Source organism: Meleagris gallopavo, chromosome 4 (assembly GCF_000146605.3).
Source record: "Meleagris gallopavo isolate NT-WF06-2002-E0010 breed Aviagen turkey brand Nicholas breeding stock chromosome 4, Turkey_5.1, whole genome shotgun sequence".
In the NCBI taxonomy this organism is placed as follows: domain Eukaryota; kingdom Metazoa; phylum Chordata; class Aves; order Galliformes; family Phasianidae; genus Meleagris; species Meleagris gallopavo.
The window spans coordinates 31,901,930-31,921,084 of record NC_015014.2 but is presented as its reverse complement, the minus strand read 5'-3'; the positions used below and the strand labels follow the sequence as shown (position 1 = coordinate 31,921,084).

The 19,155-nt window shown below is 38.0% G+C and overlaps 1 protein-coding gene across 1 annotated transcript in view; it reads left to right on the top strand.

The window, feature by feature from the left end:
- Window positions 1-17,448, top strand: part of FAT4 (FAT atypical cadherin 4) — a 153,292-nt gene extending 135,844 nt beyond the window's left edge. Inside the window, 6 exon segments of the mRNA XM_010710090.2 lie at window positions 1,715-1,800; window positions 3,149-3,328; window positions 4,199-4,323; window positions 5,431-5,648; window positions 10,209-10,470; window positions 14,072-17,448. Of these exon segments, the coding sequence (XP_010708392.2) occupies window positions 1,715-1,800; window positions 3,149-3,328; window positions 4,199-4,323; window positions 5,431-5,648; window positions 10,209-10,470; window positions 14,072-15,945 (2,745 nt within the window). The 3' untranslated portion in view covers window positions 15,946-17,448.
- Window positions 17,449-19,155: the final 1,707 nt, after the last annotated feature.

The following is a 19,155-nucleotide window of genomic DNA, read 5'->3' as shown; positions in this document are numbered from 1 at the left end:
AAAACTGCATAAAATAGCCCCCCTTCAGGATTCCAAATCTGTCATTTCCTACAGCACAGTGGGATTTTATCGGAAACTGGTAAAATCATTAAGTTGTCAGTCCTGAGATATTGCAGAATGACAGACTAGAAAGTCTCATAATGCAGCAAGGTAACTGTAGAGTAATGCTTAAGTAACAAGCAGGAACATTTGACTAACATTAGAAAATAAATTGTATGAACTCTGGTCCAAGTAAAATATATTCTCAAATATCTAGCCCTTCAGCTGGGTTTGCAACTTGGCTTTCACAGTGCATAGCAATGTAAGTTAGGGAGATTACACTGATTGAGCTAAGAACAAAAAACTCATTTCATTTTTTGTTGTTGAAACTCTGAAGGAAAATATGTACACATATGATGGCATACAGACCAGTCAGCTTATTATTCTTTCTATGAATTGTTTCATTTATACAGGGCATGTAATCTACTTTGGAATTGCAGACTGATGTTTCACAGGAGAAGCAGTTTTCATATTATGTATGGAAAGAAATTCAAGATAAGCTTTTATTAAAAAAAAAAAAGAAAAGCAAATTGAACAATTTAGACACAGTAGGACGTGATTTAGAGTTGAGAGCTGTGAATGTCAGCTTGCACTGTGCATTTTGGAAATACAATGGAGAATCTGTTGGGATTCCAAGATGTTGTTAGTGAACTGAGATGCAGGCAGGAGAAAAAAACTTTGCACTGTAATGAGATTGTGATAGCTATTGCTGTTTGCTCAGCTCCTGTAGAGTAACCTAAACCAAAGTAGAAATCAAGTCTTTTTGGAAAGAAACGTTTGATTTCAATTTGCCGTAGAACTGTACCACACATCTAGTGGAAACATGAGGAGCTGATATGTACAACCTGAAGATTAAGTTTATTTTTCTGAAAATTTGATTTAACTAACCTTCAGGACTTTTTTCACAGTGCATCTGTTATTAATAAATCACCATGAGGAAAATTCTTTGCTAAATGAGGAATAAAATAAAACTCCTTTTTAAATTAGTAGGAGTTTTTTCATGGTTTTAGTGAAAGTTTTTTTAAGAATTTTAGTACAGAAATTAGAAAATAAAAATGCCATGATTTGCTTTGGTGTAAATAACATGTAAAAAGACGGCTCCACTGTCTAGAGATCGATGGCTTTGAGATATCAATAAATTAAAGAGGAAAACTGCTTTAAGTGTTGATGATGCCCAGCACTTCTCTGGATGTCAACTTGGTCCTTCTGACCAAGCGATGTCCACATGTTTCACCATTATTGATGTAGTCCACTTGGGTTATTATTTTTAACTAATAATCTTAGAGTTTGCACACCCAGCTTTTGCACGGCACTTTTCATCCAGTTCAGGCAAGTGATTAGTGTCATGGTCAAGCCCCTGGAGGAATGCCCTTTGTGCTTGGAGGAAAGCAAGCAAATGTGGAGGAATCCAAAGCTGAAAAGTTGGTGTTTCACTGTATGACTCTGTATGAGCTTGTCAGTTAACTCCTGCTCCATTACTATCTGCATCTCAGTGTTCACTGTGGTGTTGCAGAAAGGAGTTGGTCAGTGTCTCTGAGCAATCTTTTGATACTGAGTGACATAATGTACAAGTACTTCATTCTAGCCGAGCTCTTTATATATATTATAAGCATTTAATGTGGTTGGGAATGTACCCTTGCAATATTCAACATATCTGTATATGTGGCTTTTGCAGGCAGCATCACTGACAGTGGATTCCTGCTCTGAGGATCAGGAGCCAGGCTATTGCACTGTTAGCAATGTGGCTGTTTCCACTGACTGGTAAATAATTCTTTTTGGGGGGTTTAGTTCTGTAAAATGAAAATAAACCACTTGCTAAAATTAGAGAAGCTTGGAATAATGATTACGTGTCTTTAGCCCAGTCTAAGGGAAGGGATAGATGCCTAAGTTGCACTCATTCGGGAGGTCTAAAGAGGTAATTCTCTGAAGTGTCATCACCTTCCATCCTTGTAGAAGCAGGTTAAATTTTCTCCATGTCCCATTGATTGCCTACTCAGGCTAAATTCCCATGTCCAAGGATTTTATTCAAAAATCCCCAATTCTCAGGTCCATCTCTGTTCCTAGGGTATGGGTGAACATAAGAACCCCACATAACAGGGTAGTCCACACTGTAGTGTAAATGAGGATAAGGTTTTTTAATTAATGTTGTGGGATTTCACATCAAAATCTAGACAAAATTAGTTATCAGAATATCAGATACTCATGATTACTGGCAACTTGTAAATCTTAATTAAAAAATGAAACAAATTTATGTGTTGTAATCAAATTGCTCTTTGATGTACTACAATACTTCTGGACAGTTCAAAATTCTACAAAATTTAGTGCAACAAGTATTTAGCAAAACCTTTTCCACTTTTACTTGAGGTGTCTGTCTTGGTAAAAACAGGCTTAGACAGCAAAATACTATTACTTTAGTAGTGCCTACATTTCACTCCAGTATTGCTCACTCTGGGCTTTGATTTGTTTGGTGTTTTTTTTTTTTTTGTAATGTACCTATAGTTTCTTGTGAAGGTGTAAGAAACACAACTGCTTTTCTAATAGGAAAAAAATAAATAATTACTTGAACAAATTTTTGTGTCTTTTTTTTTTCTATTTCATTTAATATTGACTAGTACAGAGAACATTCTTTCTTTTCTTACTATAACTAACTCAGAACCTTTTCTGTCACTTCTTTTGATCCTCCTTAAAAATAGCAGTAACTTTAATTCCCATCATTGTTGCTGATTCCTTACAGTTGTCACAATCATATTTCCTAACACAGGTGGTTTCTCCACTAGTATAGTATATACAAATGCAGATATGTATTTGTAAAGCAACGAATCCACCTTCCAGCTGTTTAAATATAATCTATAATTTAAGCCATAATTGAGTGAAAATCTGTATTCATTTTGATTTCAAGTGAGTTGCTCAGTTAAGTGAATAGAAGTTTTGACATTCAACAACAGTGTGAATTTATATGTCATAGGGGCATCACTCTCTTTCCCCTTCTAAACGTACATTATGAATTTTGGAAGTGGAACTTTAGCCACAGACCCTAGCTGACAGCTCCTTTGTTGTCCCTGCTATTTTATGTCTGATGTCGTTAAACCTTTTTTTCTCTCTTTTATAGGACCCTTGATGTACAACCAAATCGACTTACCGTTGGTGGTATCAGGTCTGTTGAGCCCATCCTTCAAAGGAGAGGACAGGTGGAAAGCCATGATTTTGTGGGCTGTATAATGGAGTTTGCAGTCAACGGACGTCCCCTGGAGCCCAGCCAGGCTTTGGCAGCTCAAGGAATCTTAGATCAGTACGTCTGCTATATATGGTATCGAATAGACAGTATTTATGATATAGGAAGCCAGCATGAAACTCAGGCACCAGTCCTGACACTTTTAGATATTTCTTGTAAAAAATGACTGTAGAATTTATTATAAAGTGTGAAAAAATTAAGAAATGAATCTGGGTGAGAGATTCACAAAAGATTACAGAAACTTCAAAAAAGCAACATCATTACATTTCTGTTGCCAATTATTATTATTAATGTTGCTTTGCAGGCTGAAATAGAGTAGCCCTGTTTCTTTATAAATTCCACCTGGGTTTGATTGTACTTCTACGGTTCACTAAACCACTGCTCCCCCTTATTTCTTTTTAATTCACAATGTCTGTTCTATCAATTTGCCTCTCAAGTAACACTGAATTTCACTCATATCCTCTGAGTGATCTTTCAGAAACGATCAGCTATTTGACTCTATTGTTTTTCCGTCTCTCTATTTGAAGCCACAGTTGTAGCAACAATGTCAGTCTTAGGTCCAAATTTGGTAGCACACCCTTCCTCTTTCCACCTCCAGTCTTCACTGTTCTTTGTGAAAGAAGTGAGGTCTCCAGAGATCTGCAGTGTAAAAAGCACCTGAAAGAGTGTCTTCATCTCTTATATAACAGATAATAGGAATTTCACTGCCTGTGAATTCCCTTCCCTTTATTAAGCCTGTTGTAACTTGATTCTGAAAAGTGGGATCTGTTTTGAACCATCAGCTGTCTGAGAGAAGAGCATCTCAACTTTTGCATCTCTTGAAGGGAAGAAAAGGATTATCATTCAAACACACAATCCTTTCCAGCAAATTTGCTCTGCTTGTTTGTACATGCATTCCTCAGTATCTGCTTTTCTGCATTGTTTCAGATGTCCTCGATTAGAAAGTGCTTGTACAACTAGCCCCTGCCAACATGGTGGCACCTGCACTGATCACTGGTCATGGCAGCAATGCCAATGCAAAGATGGACTGACGGGAGACCACTGTGAAAAATGTAGGGTTTTGCTCTCTTTTTCATCTGCATCTAACTGTATGGTTATACCATTAAGAGTTTCTTTTCAGGGGCACAGGATAATGAATTTTATGAAATAATGAAAACAAGCAGCCTACTTGCCTCTTAAATAATCATGAAGGAAAAGTCCACAATGGACTATTGTTCTTTCATAAGTTAAAAATAACATCAAGTTATATATATTAAGTTTCCTTGTCTTTATATCACATTTCAGGTAATTTACACTCATTTAAAGCTACTGCTTCCAATCAGGTATAATCAGTAACCAAAATAAAGCTATCCAAAAGAAGGGATTTGTCTGCTGTGGAGAGGTAAGAGAGAGAGTAAGAGGGAGAAGGCTTCCCTTTGCATAGCTTATGGCTTCTCTGTACTTTTTTATCTAATAATCATCAAGTTATATGCGTGAAAGTATATGGCATATGTAAGTAAATGCAAGACATTTACATTCTGGGATTATAAACTTGAGTATGGATAGCTCTATAAATCAATACACAATTGTCTAGGAGAGCAAAGCAATTTATTTCCATATAGTGGTAGTATATTGACTGAATTTTGTTTTCTTACATGTCCTACTATTGTTTAGCTGATTTATATGCTTTTATTATGTCAGTTTACGAAATAATTTTGCCATGATTTTAACAGCATTTAGTAGTCAATGCTCTACCATTTTTATTCTTTTACACCGTTTTACAAATGGAAAGTCATTATCTCTGTCCTGAAGAGCTTAGAGTTCAATATATCATGAAACCCTGTTTGCAGTAATGGAAATAGTAACATCCCTGGGAAGGAATTATAGTTCTGAGTGCCAAATTTTTTCTCCTACTCCCTCACTTGTTCTCTAGCGAGTTTTAATTTACTATTGACTGATACCAGCAGTAAATTACTAGCACACTCCCCCTCTCAAACACACATTCTGGTTCAAGCCAAAGAACAGAGGGGGGTGAAATTGCCATTCACTCCTGCTCTCCCCACTGACCTGCTCTGAACTTGATCTCCTCCCTGAAGAAAATTGTTGTTATCAGGCAGATCATCACTGTACTATATCTGCAACCAGCTGCATACTAAGTGCTTCCCCCATCCTTGTCCCAGATATTACTGCCGACACTGCCTTATCACTGGAAGGCAAAGGACGACTTGACTACCACATAAGCCCAAATAAGAAGCGTGAATACATGATGAGATACGTTGCTAGAGGTGCCAGCCCAGAACCTCTGAATGTGGACAGCTTGGAAGTGAAGTTCAGAACAAGAAGCGAGAATGGGATTTTAGTTCACATCCAGGAAAGCAGCAACTTCACTACTGTGAAGGTAAGATTGCAGCTAATGCTGAGTTTGATTTGATTGGTCTGCCTCTTGTACAGTGATCAAAATCATATTTTTCCATTACTCTTGCCGTTTCCTTTGTAAAATGTTAGGTCTTTAACTAAAGCTAGGCAGTGTGCCAGTATCATTCATCTTCTCTACAATTCCCTTGCTATTTGCCAAGGTATCAGAAGATCTTGATGGCTTTGTATCTAAGCAGTTTTGTCTAGACTCCAAATAGTGACTGTTTTAAGGCAGAGGGTATGGTACTCATTGCCATATTTGTTATCATCATGAAGTTACAATCTACAGAGCAAATAATTTCATTATTGGCTTTTTATCTTCTGATTTTTCAAACCTTGAACCTGGACTCTCTTAAGCTAGCAAACAACAGCCAAAAAGTTTTCACAAATTCCTACTGATGTGGCTTGTGCTTATCAAACTAGGAAGTGAGGGATAATTTGAATTCATGAGGTTACCCACAGAGCAATGTCAATATCAAATTGTTTTTAGATATGTCGCTGAGTTAATGCTTCAAATGCCACGCAGTTTTCTTTCCCAAGAGTTTATTGCTGCAGAAGTTACCTTCCTCAAGAGAAAGCAATGGTTCAGTTCCCGGCGATGACTCAGTCCATTTACTCATAACTCTAAATGAGTGCAGCAGTGATGCTGGCAAGCCCCTTTATTGGGTTGGTGTAAGCTCCAAGTTTCCTTGACTGCTGTAACGCTTTCCAAGTTGTTTTTTTTTTTTTTTTCCTGACTTTAAAAGAAACTCATACAGAAATTCACACTTTCTAAGCTTCAGCCCCATTGATATTGTCCACCTGCCCGGTTCCTGTGCGGATCAGAAGTACAGAGCTTTCCTGTCCTCTGGCTACTTTTAAGAAGCAAGTCTGCACTGCTTCACAGGCATACACTTATAACCTGTCATTTAATAGAGAGTGTCTGCCACAGTCATATTAGCTGGTAAAATCTAATTATTTTGTGTTCCAGAGGAAAACAAACAAACAAACAAGAAGAAGAAGACAAACCAAACAAAAAGAAAAACTGTGAATATTACCTTTTTTTCTCCCTAGACAAATTCACTATACTAGCTGTGCAATTAATTTTAATTAAAAAAAGAAAAAAAAGAAAAAAAGAATTTTCTTTCCTTCATGAAGGTCTTATTGGTGTGTTTGTGCAAACACTCTTATTGTTGTTTGCTTTGGTGAAGTTATATAAATAAGCAGAGGGTGTCATATCCCATCCCCAGGTGTTCGAGGGCTAAGAACTCAAGTTTGCTTAGTAGCAGATCCTTTAAGGAAGCAGGGGTAACTTCACTGAAGTGATCATTACCAGAAAGTTCTCAGATGATGGTAGTTAATAAAACAGATCTTTTTCACTGTAGTTAGTACAGTATGGGTTCTATTCCACTTATACCCAGCGTAGGTATCACGACAAGGGCGCGCTGTGGTAGTGGCCCAAGATGTCAGTAAAGCTAGCCCACATGTCACTTTCCCTGGCATCTCAGCCCACTCTCTGTGCAGTAAATGAGATTCGGAGACTTCTATTTGCAATTCTTTTGATTATCTTCAAAACAGACATTTTTATAACTTGATTTTTGGATATTTTAATAAGCTTGTTTTCCAAGGCGTAAGCATTTGGAGAAAACCTGCATGTGGTTTTAATATTAAATTTTGCTAGAGAAAAGCTATAAGTGACTACCTCCATGCCTCCACATTTTTCCTCGTGTACTCAACTGGTTTTGTTACAGCTGGGACTGAGATAAAATTAGAGAAATGGCAATAAATCAGAACTACTGAGATTGCAAGCAGCTGATTATTTAAATGATGGATGTAACCTCCCTTTAAAGAACCTCAAGCCTGGAGAAAAAAAGGTCTTATTTATGATATTAAGGACTCCTTAATCCAGGAAAAATGTAAGAACTAGCAGTTGAAATTAAAGAATAGTAAAAATCAAAAGGAAAATGTCCCTACAAAAAAAACAAAAAACCACAAAAAGGAAAATGGGAGGAGGAGGACTCTTTACTACTAGAGCTCACTGTCTCAGCATATTTTCTAATGAGTAATGTATACTGCAGCTAATTCAGTTAGAAGTAAAGAGATAAATACAGCACGCTAAAGGTGAAATTACCTGTCCTGTTTTAGCTGAAAATCTCATCTGAAATTAGATTAGATTAACATAATTGCACCTCTAAGATCAATGAATTGTACAAGTAGAGAATGTGGATTATGTATTGCCCATACATGCTAACGTATGCACATATCAAGTTACAGGAATAAATCAGAACATAGCTCATTTCAATGGTATCCTATATAGTGAGCTATAAATCTGTACAGGCTAGTGCTCAAATTTAAAACAAGTAAGAAGCAATTTGCTCAGTAAAGTAGATTCAGAATGTTAGTAGAGTTGGATCAATCTTGTATTTAGAAATATGTTCGCTTTAGTAGCTCATTCTTTTCAGTATATCCCACTTGTCAGTTGCTCAGCCATTTAAATAAAACCTAGAAATGAGTGTTATTCAATATTGTAAGCATTGACATTTGTTTCAAATTTAGAAGTATGTTGTGCTTCAAGGAACAAAAAAGAGCATTCCTTATTTTTCCTGATTAAAGAAGTCATGGACCAATCTCATCTCTAGAAATTTTATTTTCTAAATACTTCTGGTGTAATATTTATAGACATTGGTCACGTGCCATTTTAAAGAAATAAAGTAGCACTTCAGAGTCATAAATCAGTATGGTGGGTAAATAATTATATAATTCTTCTCTAATGTGGACTTAGAAGACACAGGTCAATGTTTAGTATTCTCATAAGTTTAGAGGATACTGTTTGATATAGCATATTCCTTTGTGTTTTTGTAAAGACCTGAACACACAACAGCACTTTCACAGAGCGAAAAGACCAAATAAAACGAACAAAACCCATGAAAGCTTGTAAATGTAAATAAATATATATATTCCATGCAGTTAGTCCTTTCATAAATATTTTTCATTGTGGCAAATGGTGTTTAATATGTTCTGATCATCTGTGTGACTGCATTTCCAAATATGGTTTTTTCTTCAGCCTGTGTCACAGTTTAGATGTCTGCCACCTGTATTTGCCAACACCAAACTTATCCTGTCTTTGAGGGGGGGATCTTTATCAAAGAATATTTAAACAGTACATTTTCAAGTAGTTCAAATTATGTTGATTATAAGCAAAGTTCATATATAAATTAACCACTGTTTTTCTTGATCTAAATGGACTTTCCGCTAGATGTGTTCAGTTCAGGCTGCTGACAGAACATGAGCGTGGTTTTCAGACATATTAAAGCTGATCTATATGAAGAAAGTCCTCATTTTGTATCACTAAAAAAAGGAAATCTAGAGCACTGAACAGTTTCTAGAAACTAGAACAGCATTCTTGTTGTCCGTGTGTCACCCCACAGTTCTTCTCAGGTTAATGTTACATTTTCTGGAACAAAGCACTCAAGGCTTATAGAGCTTTCTACAAACCTGTGGCTCTGACCGCTCCTATACAATGCTTGTGCACCTTCTACACACTGCACATCACAGCAAGGAACACAGAAGGGAAAGGAGTGGTCCTATGATGAATATGCAAAGTAACAGAGATGAGTATGAAAGAGAATCTGCAACAAGTTGCACAGCTACCCTATGAAATGTATTTGTTATTTCTGACACCCTACATAAAGCTTACAAGTTGGTACAGTGCTCAGGAGATCAGCTGACATACCCAGGTCCTACACAGCATTTGAGAATTTTCTGGGTTTGGTTATGGATTTTTTTTTTCCCACTCTTTTATCTTAAATGTAAAGTTTGTACAAATCTCTCTTTGGGATTGCTTAACACACAATTCATAAGAGGTTTAAAATTCTTCATCTCATGCATGTAGCGTCATCTGTTGAGGAAAAGCCAAAATGTGTTTCAGAGTCTTCAATAGTACATTTTTTTCTAATAGCTCAAAAGCTTAAAATCAGTTTTCTTAAGTAAGCATCATTTGAAAATTCACACAAAATAATAGACTTCACAGGCCTTTAGTAAGATTTCTAAAACAGAAATATTTTCCTGCAGAATGAAATTGGAATCTTGCTCAAATTCTGTCATACATTTTCCTACTGTGTCATAATGAGTTGCAAGTTTTTGGGCAAGGACAACATCTGTTTATTCTGCAAAGCATTTTCTCCACTTGCTTTGACAGAGAAGAAGAGTTTGTCTTTATTGGTTAAAATATTTTGTCATGTGCATACCCTCCCTACTGCTAGCTTCTCAATAGGTTTTCCTCTTATGAGAGTATCCGAGGAATAAGTGGATGGCAACTACATATTTTCTACAGATGTAATAATGAATCTAATTGCAGCCAAGTACTAAATAATATATGCATTTTAGTACCAAACAGTTGTTTGGGGAAAAATACATTCATATATTTTACTACAACCAAAGCCATGTGTTACTGTAGCTGTACTGGATAAGCATAATGTTAGTTATGTGTATGTGGGGGCAGAAAGTTGAGTCTGTGACTATCACTTTAAAATGATGCATTCTGTTGTTTTCTTTTTCTGATCAGATAAGAGCTGGGAAAGTGCACTACATATCTGATGCTGGAATTGCTGGGAAAGTGGAAAGAAACATTCCAGAAGTGTACACAGCAGATGGGCAGTGGCATTCAGTACGCATTGAGAAGAACGGCTCTATTACTGTCCTGTCTGTTGACAAGACTCATAGACGAGACATTCTCCATGTCACACAGGATTTTGGTGGACTAAACGTTCTTACAATATCTTTGGGAGGTATCCCACCAAACCAGCCTTTCAAGAGCACAGTTGCAGGTAATTCATTTTCTTTTTGATATAGTGCACATGAGCACATTTGAGCAGACAAAGGGTGTCTGCTTGCTTTAAGGTTGCAAAAAGTACTGTAATTCTATATCAGTAACTAATACACTTCTACACTTTGCCAGGAAAGCTGTAATTTGAATGGGTAAGGGTTGCAAATTTTTTTCCTCTAACACAAACTTGTTTTCAAAAAACAGCATTGCATCTGCAGGGCTTTTTGCAGGCACGGAGTGAGTTTGCTTGATTGTATGCAAGTGCATTGTTATGAATTTGTTTTGCTTATGGAGAAGAAAGGATCCATTCTTTACCTGGGTCAGAATCTGGAAAATTAAGGCAAATCTACTGAGGCAAAAATTCTAAATGAGTACATTGTCTCTGTAGGGGTTTAGTAAATGCTGTAGGATTTAGCCTGTTGTTAATATGATTAAAATATTTTCTGAAATTCCATCTTCCTCCTCCTTAATCCTGCTGTCAAATGAAGGATTTTTTTGTTTGTTTGCTTGTTTTTTGTTTGTTTTTTTTTCTGAACAACAGAAACTAAAGACAATTAAAAAACACTCTGTGACCAACATCCATCTTGTAAGGAGTAAATCAGTCTTAAGAGTTGAAGCAGTATCTTAGACCCTGGCAAAATAAATAATGTATATTTTATATTATTCCCCAAGTAATAAGTAAAGATGGAAGTGATTTTTTGCTAGAAACTGTGAGATATTCCAGACAATGCAGGAATACGTTTAACAAGATTTTATATTGAAAAAATTGTCCTTACTTCAAGAAAGGTGACCAGATAAAGTAACTTTAAAGGTGCAAATTAACACTTCACACTTGTGTGTTGTGAACTTGTTTGAAATGTGGTCTGAAACAATTTGAATGCTATGCTTACTTTTACCCTTTTTACACATACATTTTATGAGCAGTGTCTGCATGGAAAAGCCAAAGAGGCTTTAGGAAAGCTGGAACAAAGACAATTGAGGACACTAACTTCTCACCCACCTCCTGATGTGGCAGCACAGAAATTATGAATGTCTGGCTTCCACTAGGAATGTACAATCCAAAATCTCACGTTCATATGATTTTTTTTTTTTTTTTAAATACTGGATTATATTGTGTACGACATACCAAGCATTTACAAGGGGGAGATATAAAACTCTGCATGAACGCAGATGGTCAAGAAATATCTGGAGCAGTGTGAATGGCTGTTAAAGGCAGACAAAAACATACACGGATGACAATTCCAGGGCTGTGAAGCTGGTATGTCCAATATTGTTTTCAAACCCGGGTAGACATGATGAAATCCCAGTTGCTGTGTATCACATCGCTGCTGAAAAGGACCACCAAGCATGAGGCAAGCTAATCCTCCATTTTGCTTGGTCTCCCACCTGAACTTAAATCCTCAATTTCCTCTTTTTTCAGGAATGTAAAAACAGGAGAAAATGAAAATATAAGTAGTGCTGAAACAAAATCAGCTCTTTCAGAATGCATGCATGTAATACAGAAATAACATGCTTGCAAAACTTAGAAGGACTTTCATGTCCCTTTACACCATACGAGTTAGATCTCTCAGCAAAGCATTTTTGACATAGGTTCCCAATCATTTTCATTTCTGACATCAGAGAGCGTTCAAATTTTAAAATTAACATCCTTTCAAGGTTATAAATTCATAACAGAACTTCATACAACTTCAATATATTTGATATTTCAAGAGAGTCTGTAGTCTTGATTCTTATCTCTGCATTAACCATTTTTATGGAGATGTCCACAATTATTCATTATCTTACTATTCATAACAGGTATTCTTCCATTCCAGCAGTATGTTTGCAGAAATTAAACCTTCTCTGAAGCTAATGATGCATGGGACATTCACTCCATTTTATTGTTTCATTCAAGTGTGATGCTTCGGAACAGAGTAGAAACACTTTTTTGCTCCTTGCAGAAGCACTTTTTTGCTCCTTGTAGATTGTATCTCTTGCGTAATATCTGATAAATTTGGTCTTAATTATAGTTTTCCTTTAAGCCTGGCACTATGTTGGCATCTGAAGGAACATCCCTCAGGAGTTAAGGAGAAATAAATATGTTTCTTACAATAACTATGCATGTCATACTTAGGAACGTAATTTACAAACAACCCTGTGCATGCCATTTTGTCACAACTCTGAGCAAAGGTCAGCACTAGGTTATGTTCTCCTAAAACTCTTGCAGAAAGGAGTAGATCTATGGAACACAGACAGCTGTTAGACTAGCAGAAGACCTCACACAGAACTGTACAAAGGCCAGGGATAATCCATCTCTGTGGTCTCTTACAGCTCTGAAATAATGTATTATCCCTGACAGGATAGTGCTACAGCCAATCTGTGGGAATTTCAGGAAGAGCTCTCCTTAAATTCAGAGTCATACAGTTATTGCCATGAGCACCTATTTCGTAGCACAGCAGGACAGGACACTGCACTGAACCTCGACAGGCAACTTCAGAAAGCGGGAAACTAGAAAGAATGCAAGCAAAGGGAAATCATTTATAACGTTTTGTGCTAGGACAGCCTAGCCAGATGATGGATGATAAGAAGTTATAGAAATATGGGAAAATTAGGAATGGAAGACATTCAAGTATACTGTGTGAAATCATTAGAAGGAATATTTGTTCAAAATCATTTGAAAGACATTAAAACCATTAGAATAGGTGTTTCTCTGTAGTAACCTTTGGAATTTTGGTTTATTTACTAAACAGTGGAGCTTTTCATATAACTTCAATGAAATGGGACTGTGAATTGACAATTAATTGAGTTACTTTAACAATATATTTTTAAAAAATATGGTGTTTCTATAAAATCCAGGGATACTCATGTTGCTTAGTATTTTGGTAAAATGTTACTTAATATTTTTGCAAAATAATTTTACTTCAAGGGGAAACTGCATTACAGTAAAAATCTGAGAATCTTCTTTGATGAGCCTATCTGTAGGGAAAGGAAAGGTGTAGGTGCAAAAGTATCAATTTGCATTGCATTGCATTTTTCTTTCCATTTTATATTGTGTTTTCTTCTTGATTTGACCTTTATTGCCAATTTCCAAGCTTGTAGTACATATTTCCTCATCAAGCAGTAGTTCCCCCTCTTGTGCAGCCTGTAATCCTTAGAAGACATGTAAATTTTACAAATTGTATTCAGGCTTCTGCTTGCATTTGCCTGTTCTTACAAATTTAATGAAAGCAGTAAGACTACAAAATGTTTTGAAGGGCTTCTAGAAAATATAGTGTGTGTATTTCAGCATTTTAATTGCAGATTTGGATACATTAATTCACCTGAGAATACTTCCATTGCTTTGAAATCTTAGTATTGAAGTTAAAAAACACAGCTTCTGAATTCTGTTGTGGCAGACTTAAAAAAAAATTATTCTTGCTTCTTTTTATCATTTAGATATTCCATGTATATCATCAAAGACAATTTCTTGTCTTTATTTTCCATTTTTATGCACAGCTTATGAAAATCATTTGTATTAAAAGGTGCAGGTATAAAAGTTACGTCCAAAGCTCTGGTCATAAACAGCTTTTACTTAACCTTGTTCTGCTTAGAAATCCCAAAGTGACTGCTGCTTTCTCTCTTAGGCTTTGACGGCTGCATTTCATACATCAAGTATGGTGGGGAGAGCCTCCCCTTCACTGGCAAGCACAGCATGGCCACCCTTTCCAAAACAGACCCCTCAGTCAAGATGGGCTGCCGTGGCCCCAACATCTGTGCCAGCAGTCCCTGCTGGGGTGAGCTGATGTGCATCAACCAGTGGTACACCTACCAGTGTGTCCCACCAGGTGCTTGTGCCTCCAGTCCCTGCCAAAATGGTGGCAGCTGCGAGCCTGGCCCACAGACCAGCTTCACCTGCAGTTGCCCTGAGTCGTACATGGGACAGAGATGTGAGATTGTGGTGGCATGCCTGGGGGTCTCCTGTGGCCCTGGTCACGTCTGCAGAGCAGGGCCCAGCAGCGGCTATGTGTGCCTGCCATCCCTGCACCCTGCTGAGCTGTCCCTGCCCCTCTGGGCTGTGCCGGCAATTGTGGGCGGTTGTGCGACAGTGCTGGCTCTGCTGGTCCTCAGCCTCATTCTCTGCAACCAGTGCCGGGGGAAGAAGTCAAAGGCCCCAAAGCAGGAGAAGAAAACAAAGGAGAAGAAGAAGAAAGGGAGTGAGAATGTGGCATTTGATGATCCTGACAACATCCCGCCTTATGGTGACGACATGACAGTCAGGAAGCAGCCCGAGGGGAACCCCAAACCTGATATCATAGAAAGAGAAAATCCCTATCTCATCTATGATGAGACTGACATCCCGCATGCCACAGAGACCATTCCCAGTGCCCCACTGGCTTCACCTGAGCCTGAGATCGAGCACTATGACATTGACAATGCCAGCAGCATTGCTCCCTCGGATGCCGACATCATCCAGCACTACAAGCAGTTTCGGAGCCATACACCCAAGTTCTCCATCCAGAGGCACAGCCCACTGGGCTTTGCCCGGCAGTCTCCCATGCCACTGGGAGCCAGTAGCCTGACGTACCAGCCCTCTTATGGGCAGGGCTTGAGGACAACATCTTTAAGCCACTCAGCCTGCCCTACTCCTAACCCTCTGTCTCGGCATAGCCCTGCACCTTTCTCCAAGTCATCGACTTTCTACAGGCACAGTCCAGCCCGGGAGCTGCACCTGTCCATACGGGAAGGGAGCCCACTGGAGATGCACAATGATGTCTGCCAGCCTGGCATTTTCAACTATGCCACTCGGCTGGGGAGGAGAAGTAAGAGTCCACAGACCATGGCAAGCCATGGTTCCCGGCCAGGCAGCCGCCTGAAGCAGCCCATCGGTCAGATTCCACTGGAGACTGCTCCTCCAGTGGGACTGTCCATTGAAGAGGTGGAGAGACTGAACACTCCGCGCCCCAGAAACCCCAGCATCTGTAGTGCTGACCACGGCCGGTCCTCTTCTGAGGAGGACTGCAGAAGGCCCCTGTCTCGGACAAGGAACCCGGCTGATGGCATTCCTGCACCTGAATCCTCCTCCGACAGCGACTCCCACGAGTCCTTCACATGCTCAGAGATGGAGTACGACAGGGATAAGCCTATTGCATACACCTCCAGGATGCCCAAATTATCCCAGGTCAATGAGTCTGATGCAGATGATGAGGACAACTATGGGGTGAGGCTGAAGCCCCGGCGGTATCCTGGCCGTCGTGGGGAGGGTGGGCCCGTGGGAGCACAGGCGGCCGGCACTGGGGAGAACTCCCTGCCCATGAAGCTGGGGCAGCAGGCAGGAAGCTTCAACTGGGACAACCTCTTGAACTGGGGCCCAGGCTTCGGGCATTATGTGGATGTTTTCAAGGATTTGGCATCACTTCCCGAAAAAACAACAGCAGCAGCAGCAGCAGCGAGTGAAGACAACAAAGGTGGTACAACAAAGCCTGTTTCCAAGGAGGGGGAAGCAGAACAGTACGTATAGGCTTTGTCTCTGGCGTTGCCACAGTGCAAGGCCATGGAACGATCAGACTGTTGTGTGGTTGTAGAGAAGGAAAGGTCAGCATTCGCACCCCAGGCCAGTTTGGTTCGAGGAGACTTTAAAAATAATAACCATTATGCTGCTGAAAGAGACTTAAAACACTTTTAATTTAATTATGATTGGATGAATTTATTTCTCCTGCATGCATTGTATTTGGAAACAAGATATTTGGCATGCAGTTTTTGAAAAGGGTTTCCTATTTACCATTGTTTGGTTTGTGATTCTTAAATTAATAATGCTTTGTTCTGAAAATGAACTAATTTTTTGTTTAATTGTGAAGGATGTGTATATTGTATCCAGCTACTAATGTGTTTTACAATGCAAAGTATTGAGGATTTAATTTTCCTTAAGAAGTGCATGGAAGAAGGATGATGAATGAAGGAATAGCAAGTTGTCTCATAAAATGTAGTCACTATATTCTGCAATTGCTCAAACATAAAGATTATGGAAGAAATCAGCTTGAGTAATTGCTGGCAACAGTGCTGTAAGTCGTATTCCATACAAGAGGTGCTAGAAGCAGCTCAAGCTGGTCAGCACTTTAAGAGTTGTTTTCAGCTTGTTAATTTGTTTGTTCGGGGGCTTTTCTGTCTGGGGATTTTATTTTTATTTTTATTTTTTTTGACAAAGTTGTGTGAGAGCTTCTGAATCTCTATGATGTATTTGGGGATGCTAAACCCTGATCCCTGCCTGCTCCCCATCAGTGCTTCCAGTGGAAGGGGAGTGTTGGCATCAGGAAAAAACTCCATTTCCACATCTCTTGCCATTGCAACTTGGCTGTGCAGCTGCTGCAGCCTGCGTTTCTCCCCATCTTTCATTTTCCATCTGTTCTATGGAAAGGTAGTAATAACACTTACTCACCTACCTCACGGGGGTGTTGTGAGGACTAGTTAGTTAACTCATCTGAAGTGCTTAGACATTATAAAGCACTATAATAAGTATTATCATAATTATAATTAAAGCACTGCCTAGCCTTTGTGACCCTGGAGTGGCATTTTCTGCATTATATGATTTTCTATGATGAAAACTTTGAATAATTATTTATTGTATAGAAAATTACTGCACTCTAGCATTTGGAAGCGGATATGAGGGAAAACTACTTGTAGACTCACTAAAGTAGCTTACTGTTTGTCCCAAATTCCCTAAAGTTTTATGTTAAGTACAACTTCACAAAGTCCTTACATCTTCATGCAAATCTGATGAACCTATCCTACTGTGTAAAAACTTCCAAATTTTTTTTTTTTTACCTAAGCTGTGTTTTTTATATCAATATTTTCCTATGCTGAATAATTTTCTTGCTTTCAGGGAAGGTAAGAAAAATACTTTTTTTTACATTTGTTACTTATGTAACATCCATATTTTTCACATTTTGATAAAATTGTAACATACTGTATGCTTTCTACCTGTAAATGCCAATAATAGAATTAAAATATTTATTTAAAATCTTTACTAAGCATTATTGGAATCGTTTCATCTTTTCTCTCTCTATCTTTTACTCCTTGATCTTCTCTTTTATTAATTTTTTTTTTTTTTTTTAGAAAATGGACTTTAAGAAGCAAGTTAGTAGTGTAATACACATTCAGTACACATTCAGAGTTCAGTCATGGTGAAGGCAGAACAAGTATCACTGTGGAAATTAAATTCTTTTCTCTGCAGAAGGGCAACACAAGCCCAGTGTGCTTCTTGAGGTACCGCCAAGTCTCATATGTCTGTTCCTTACCAAGTAACAAATTTTACCAAGGATAAAAGAAGCAGTCCACCTATCCACCTTACTTGTCACGAGTGACCTTGATTTGTTCAAAATTAGCAGGTTTCACCATTCTCAGGGAAATGGAGAGGAGCTATTGTTGGGGCACTGTGACACTGCTGGACCTGAGGTCATGTCAAGTAGTACCGAGTTTACTTTCAAATGACAAAGCTGTATTTTCATGCATAGAGGACTGTTAGTAGCAACTGGTCTTACATTTGTTAACCAAGACTTCCAATTCAATTCAAATCAGAATCTTTCCAGTATGTAGATAGCTGAAAGTGAAAAACAAGATTCATCTTTAAGAAAGCAGCAGCTGAGTAATAAATAGCTGCATTTTTGTATGTTTATAAAAGACTAAATCAGCTTAGACAACTTTTGGAGAATGCAAACAGTGAAAAAGTTTACATGCAAGAGGTGAGTTACAATTTTTATTGGTGGTATTTTGCTAAAAGAACTTAGAAAAAGAAGAACAAAATTTCTTATTTGTTAATTGTTTCAGTTTTTTGTTAGCTTACCTTGGAACCGGCAAGGAGGAATTGACACTCTCTTTAGCTAAAAATGCTGCTGACTTTCATCTTGTTTCACAATGGTGAAAATATAATAGGGCAAAGTCGCACACATTTGTATATAAGCAGTTTCTTCTGAAATAACAAGAGATCCACAAATGATTTCTAAGTTTGAGTAGCTGCTGTAATTAAACATCTGTTAAAAAGCTGTATGTTTATTTGGAATATTAGCCTTTAATTTAGAGTGTACCACATCCAAGCAATGAATTTAATAACTTATGAAAACTTTAACCAATGAAATCTGTTAAATATAACACCAAAAGTACTGAAAATTGCAATATGCCAGTTAAATATTCTGAGATTATTAAAGAAAATATTAAATGAAAATAGTATGTAATGTGGCCTTGCACAAAACTTGTCGTACCTTTAAATGCAATTTGCAGTATACTGAGTTGTAGTGCAATCTTAAGTGCTGACACTTTCCATGATAAAGAAAATTATATATTTTGCTTTTTCTTTGTTTCCCCATTTCTTAAAAGCACAGAGTTGTTTTTTATACGGAAATGTATTCATTTCCATCTCAATTCCTTCATTATGAGAATCAGAATAGGGGTCCAAGTGAGTCATGTGAAACAATCATCCAAAACTGTCTTGAGGAATGAGCTGCCTAATTCCCCTGCTTCATCATTTGAACTGCATGGTCCCGTTTCAAAATCTAGGACATTATAAATCACATATCAGGAAGGAAAACAGTCTGCATTGTTCACTTCCCTGGAGCCTTCCAATATACCTTATGTCAGCAATAAGGCTTTAATTGACCAGCCCTTCTTAACTCAAACAAGATTGTAACGTGGTTATAATTGCACTCTAGCTTGACTGTGGGAGATGGTTACTGCTTTC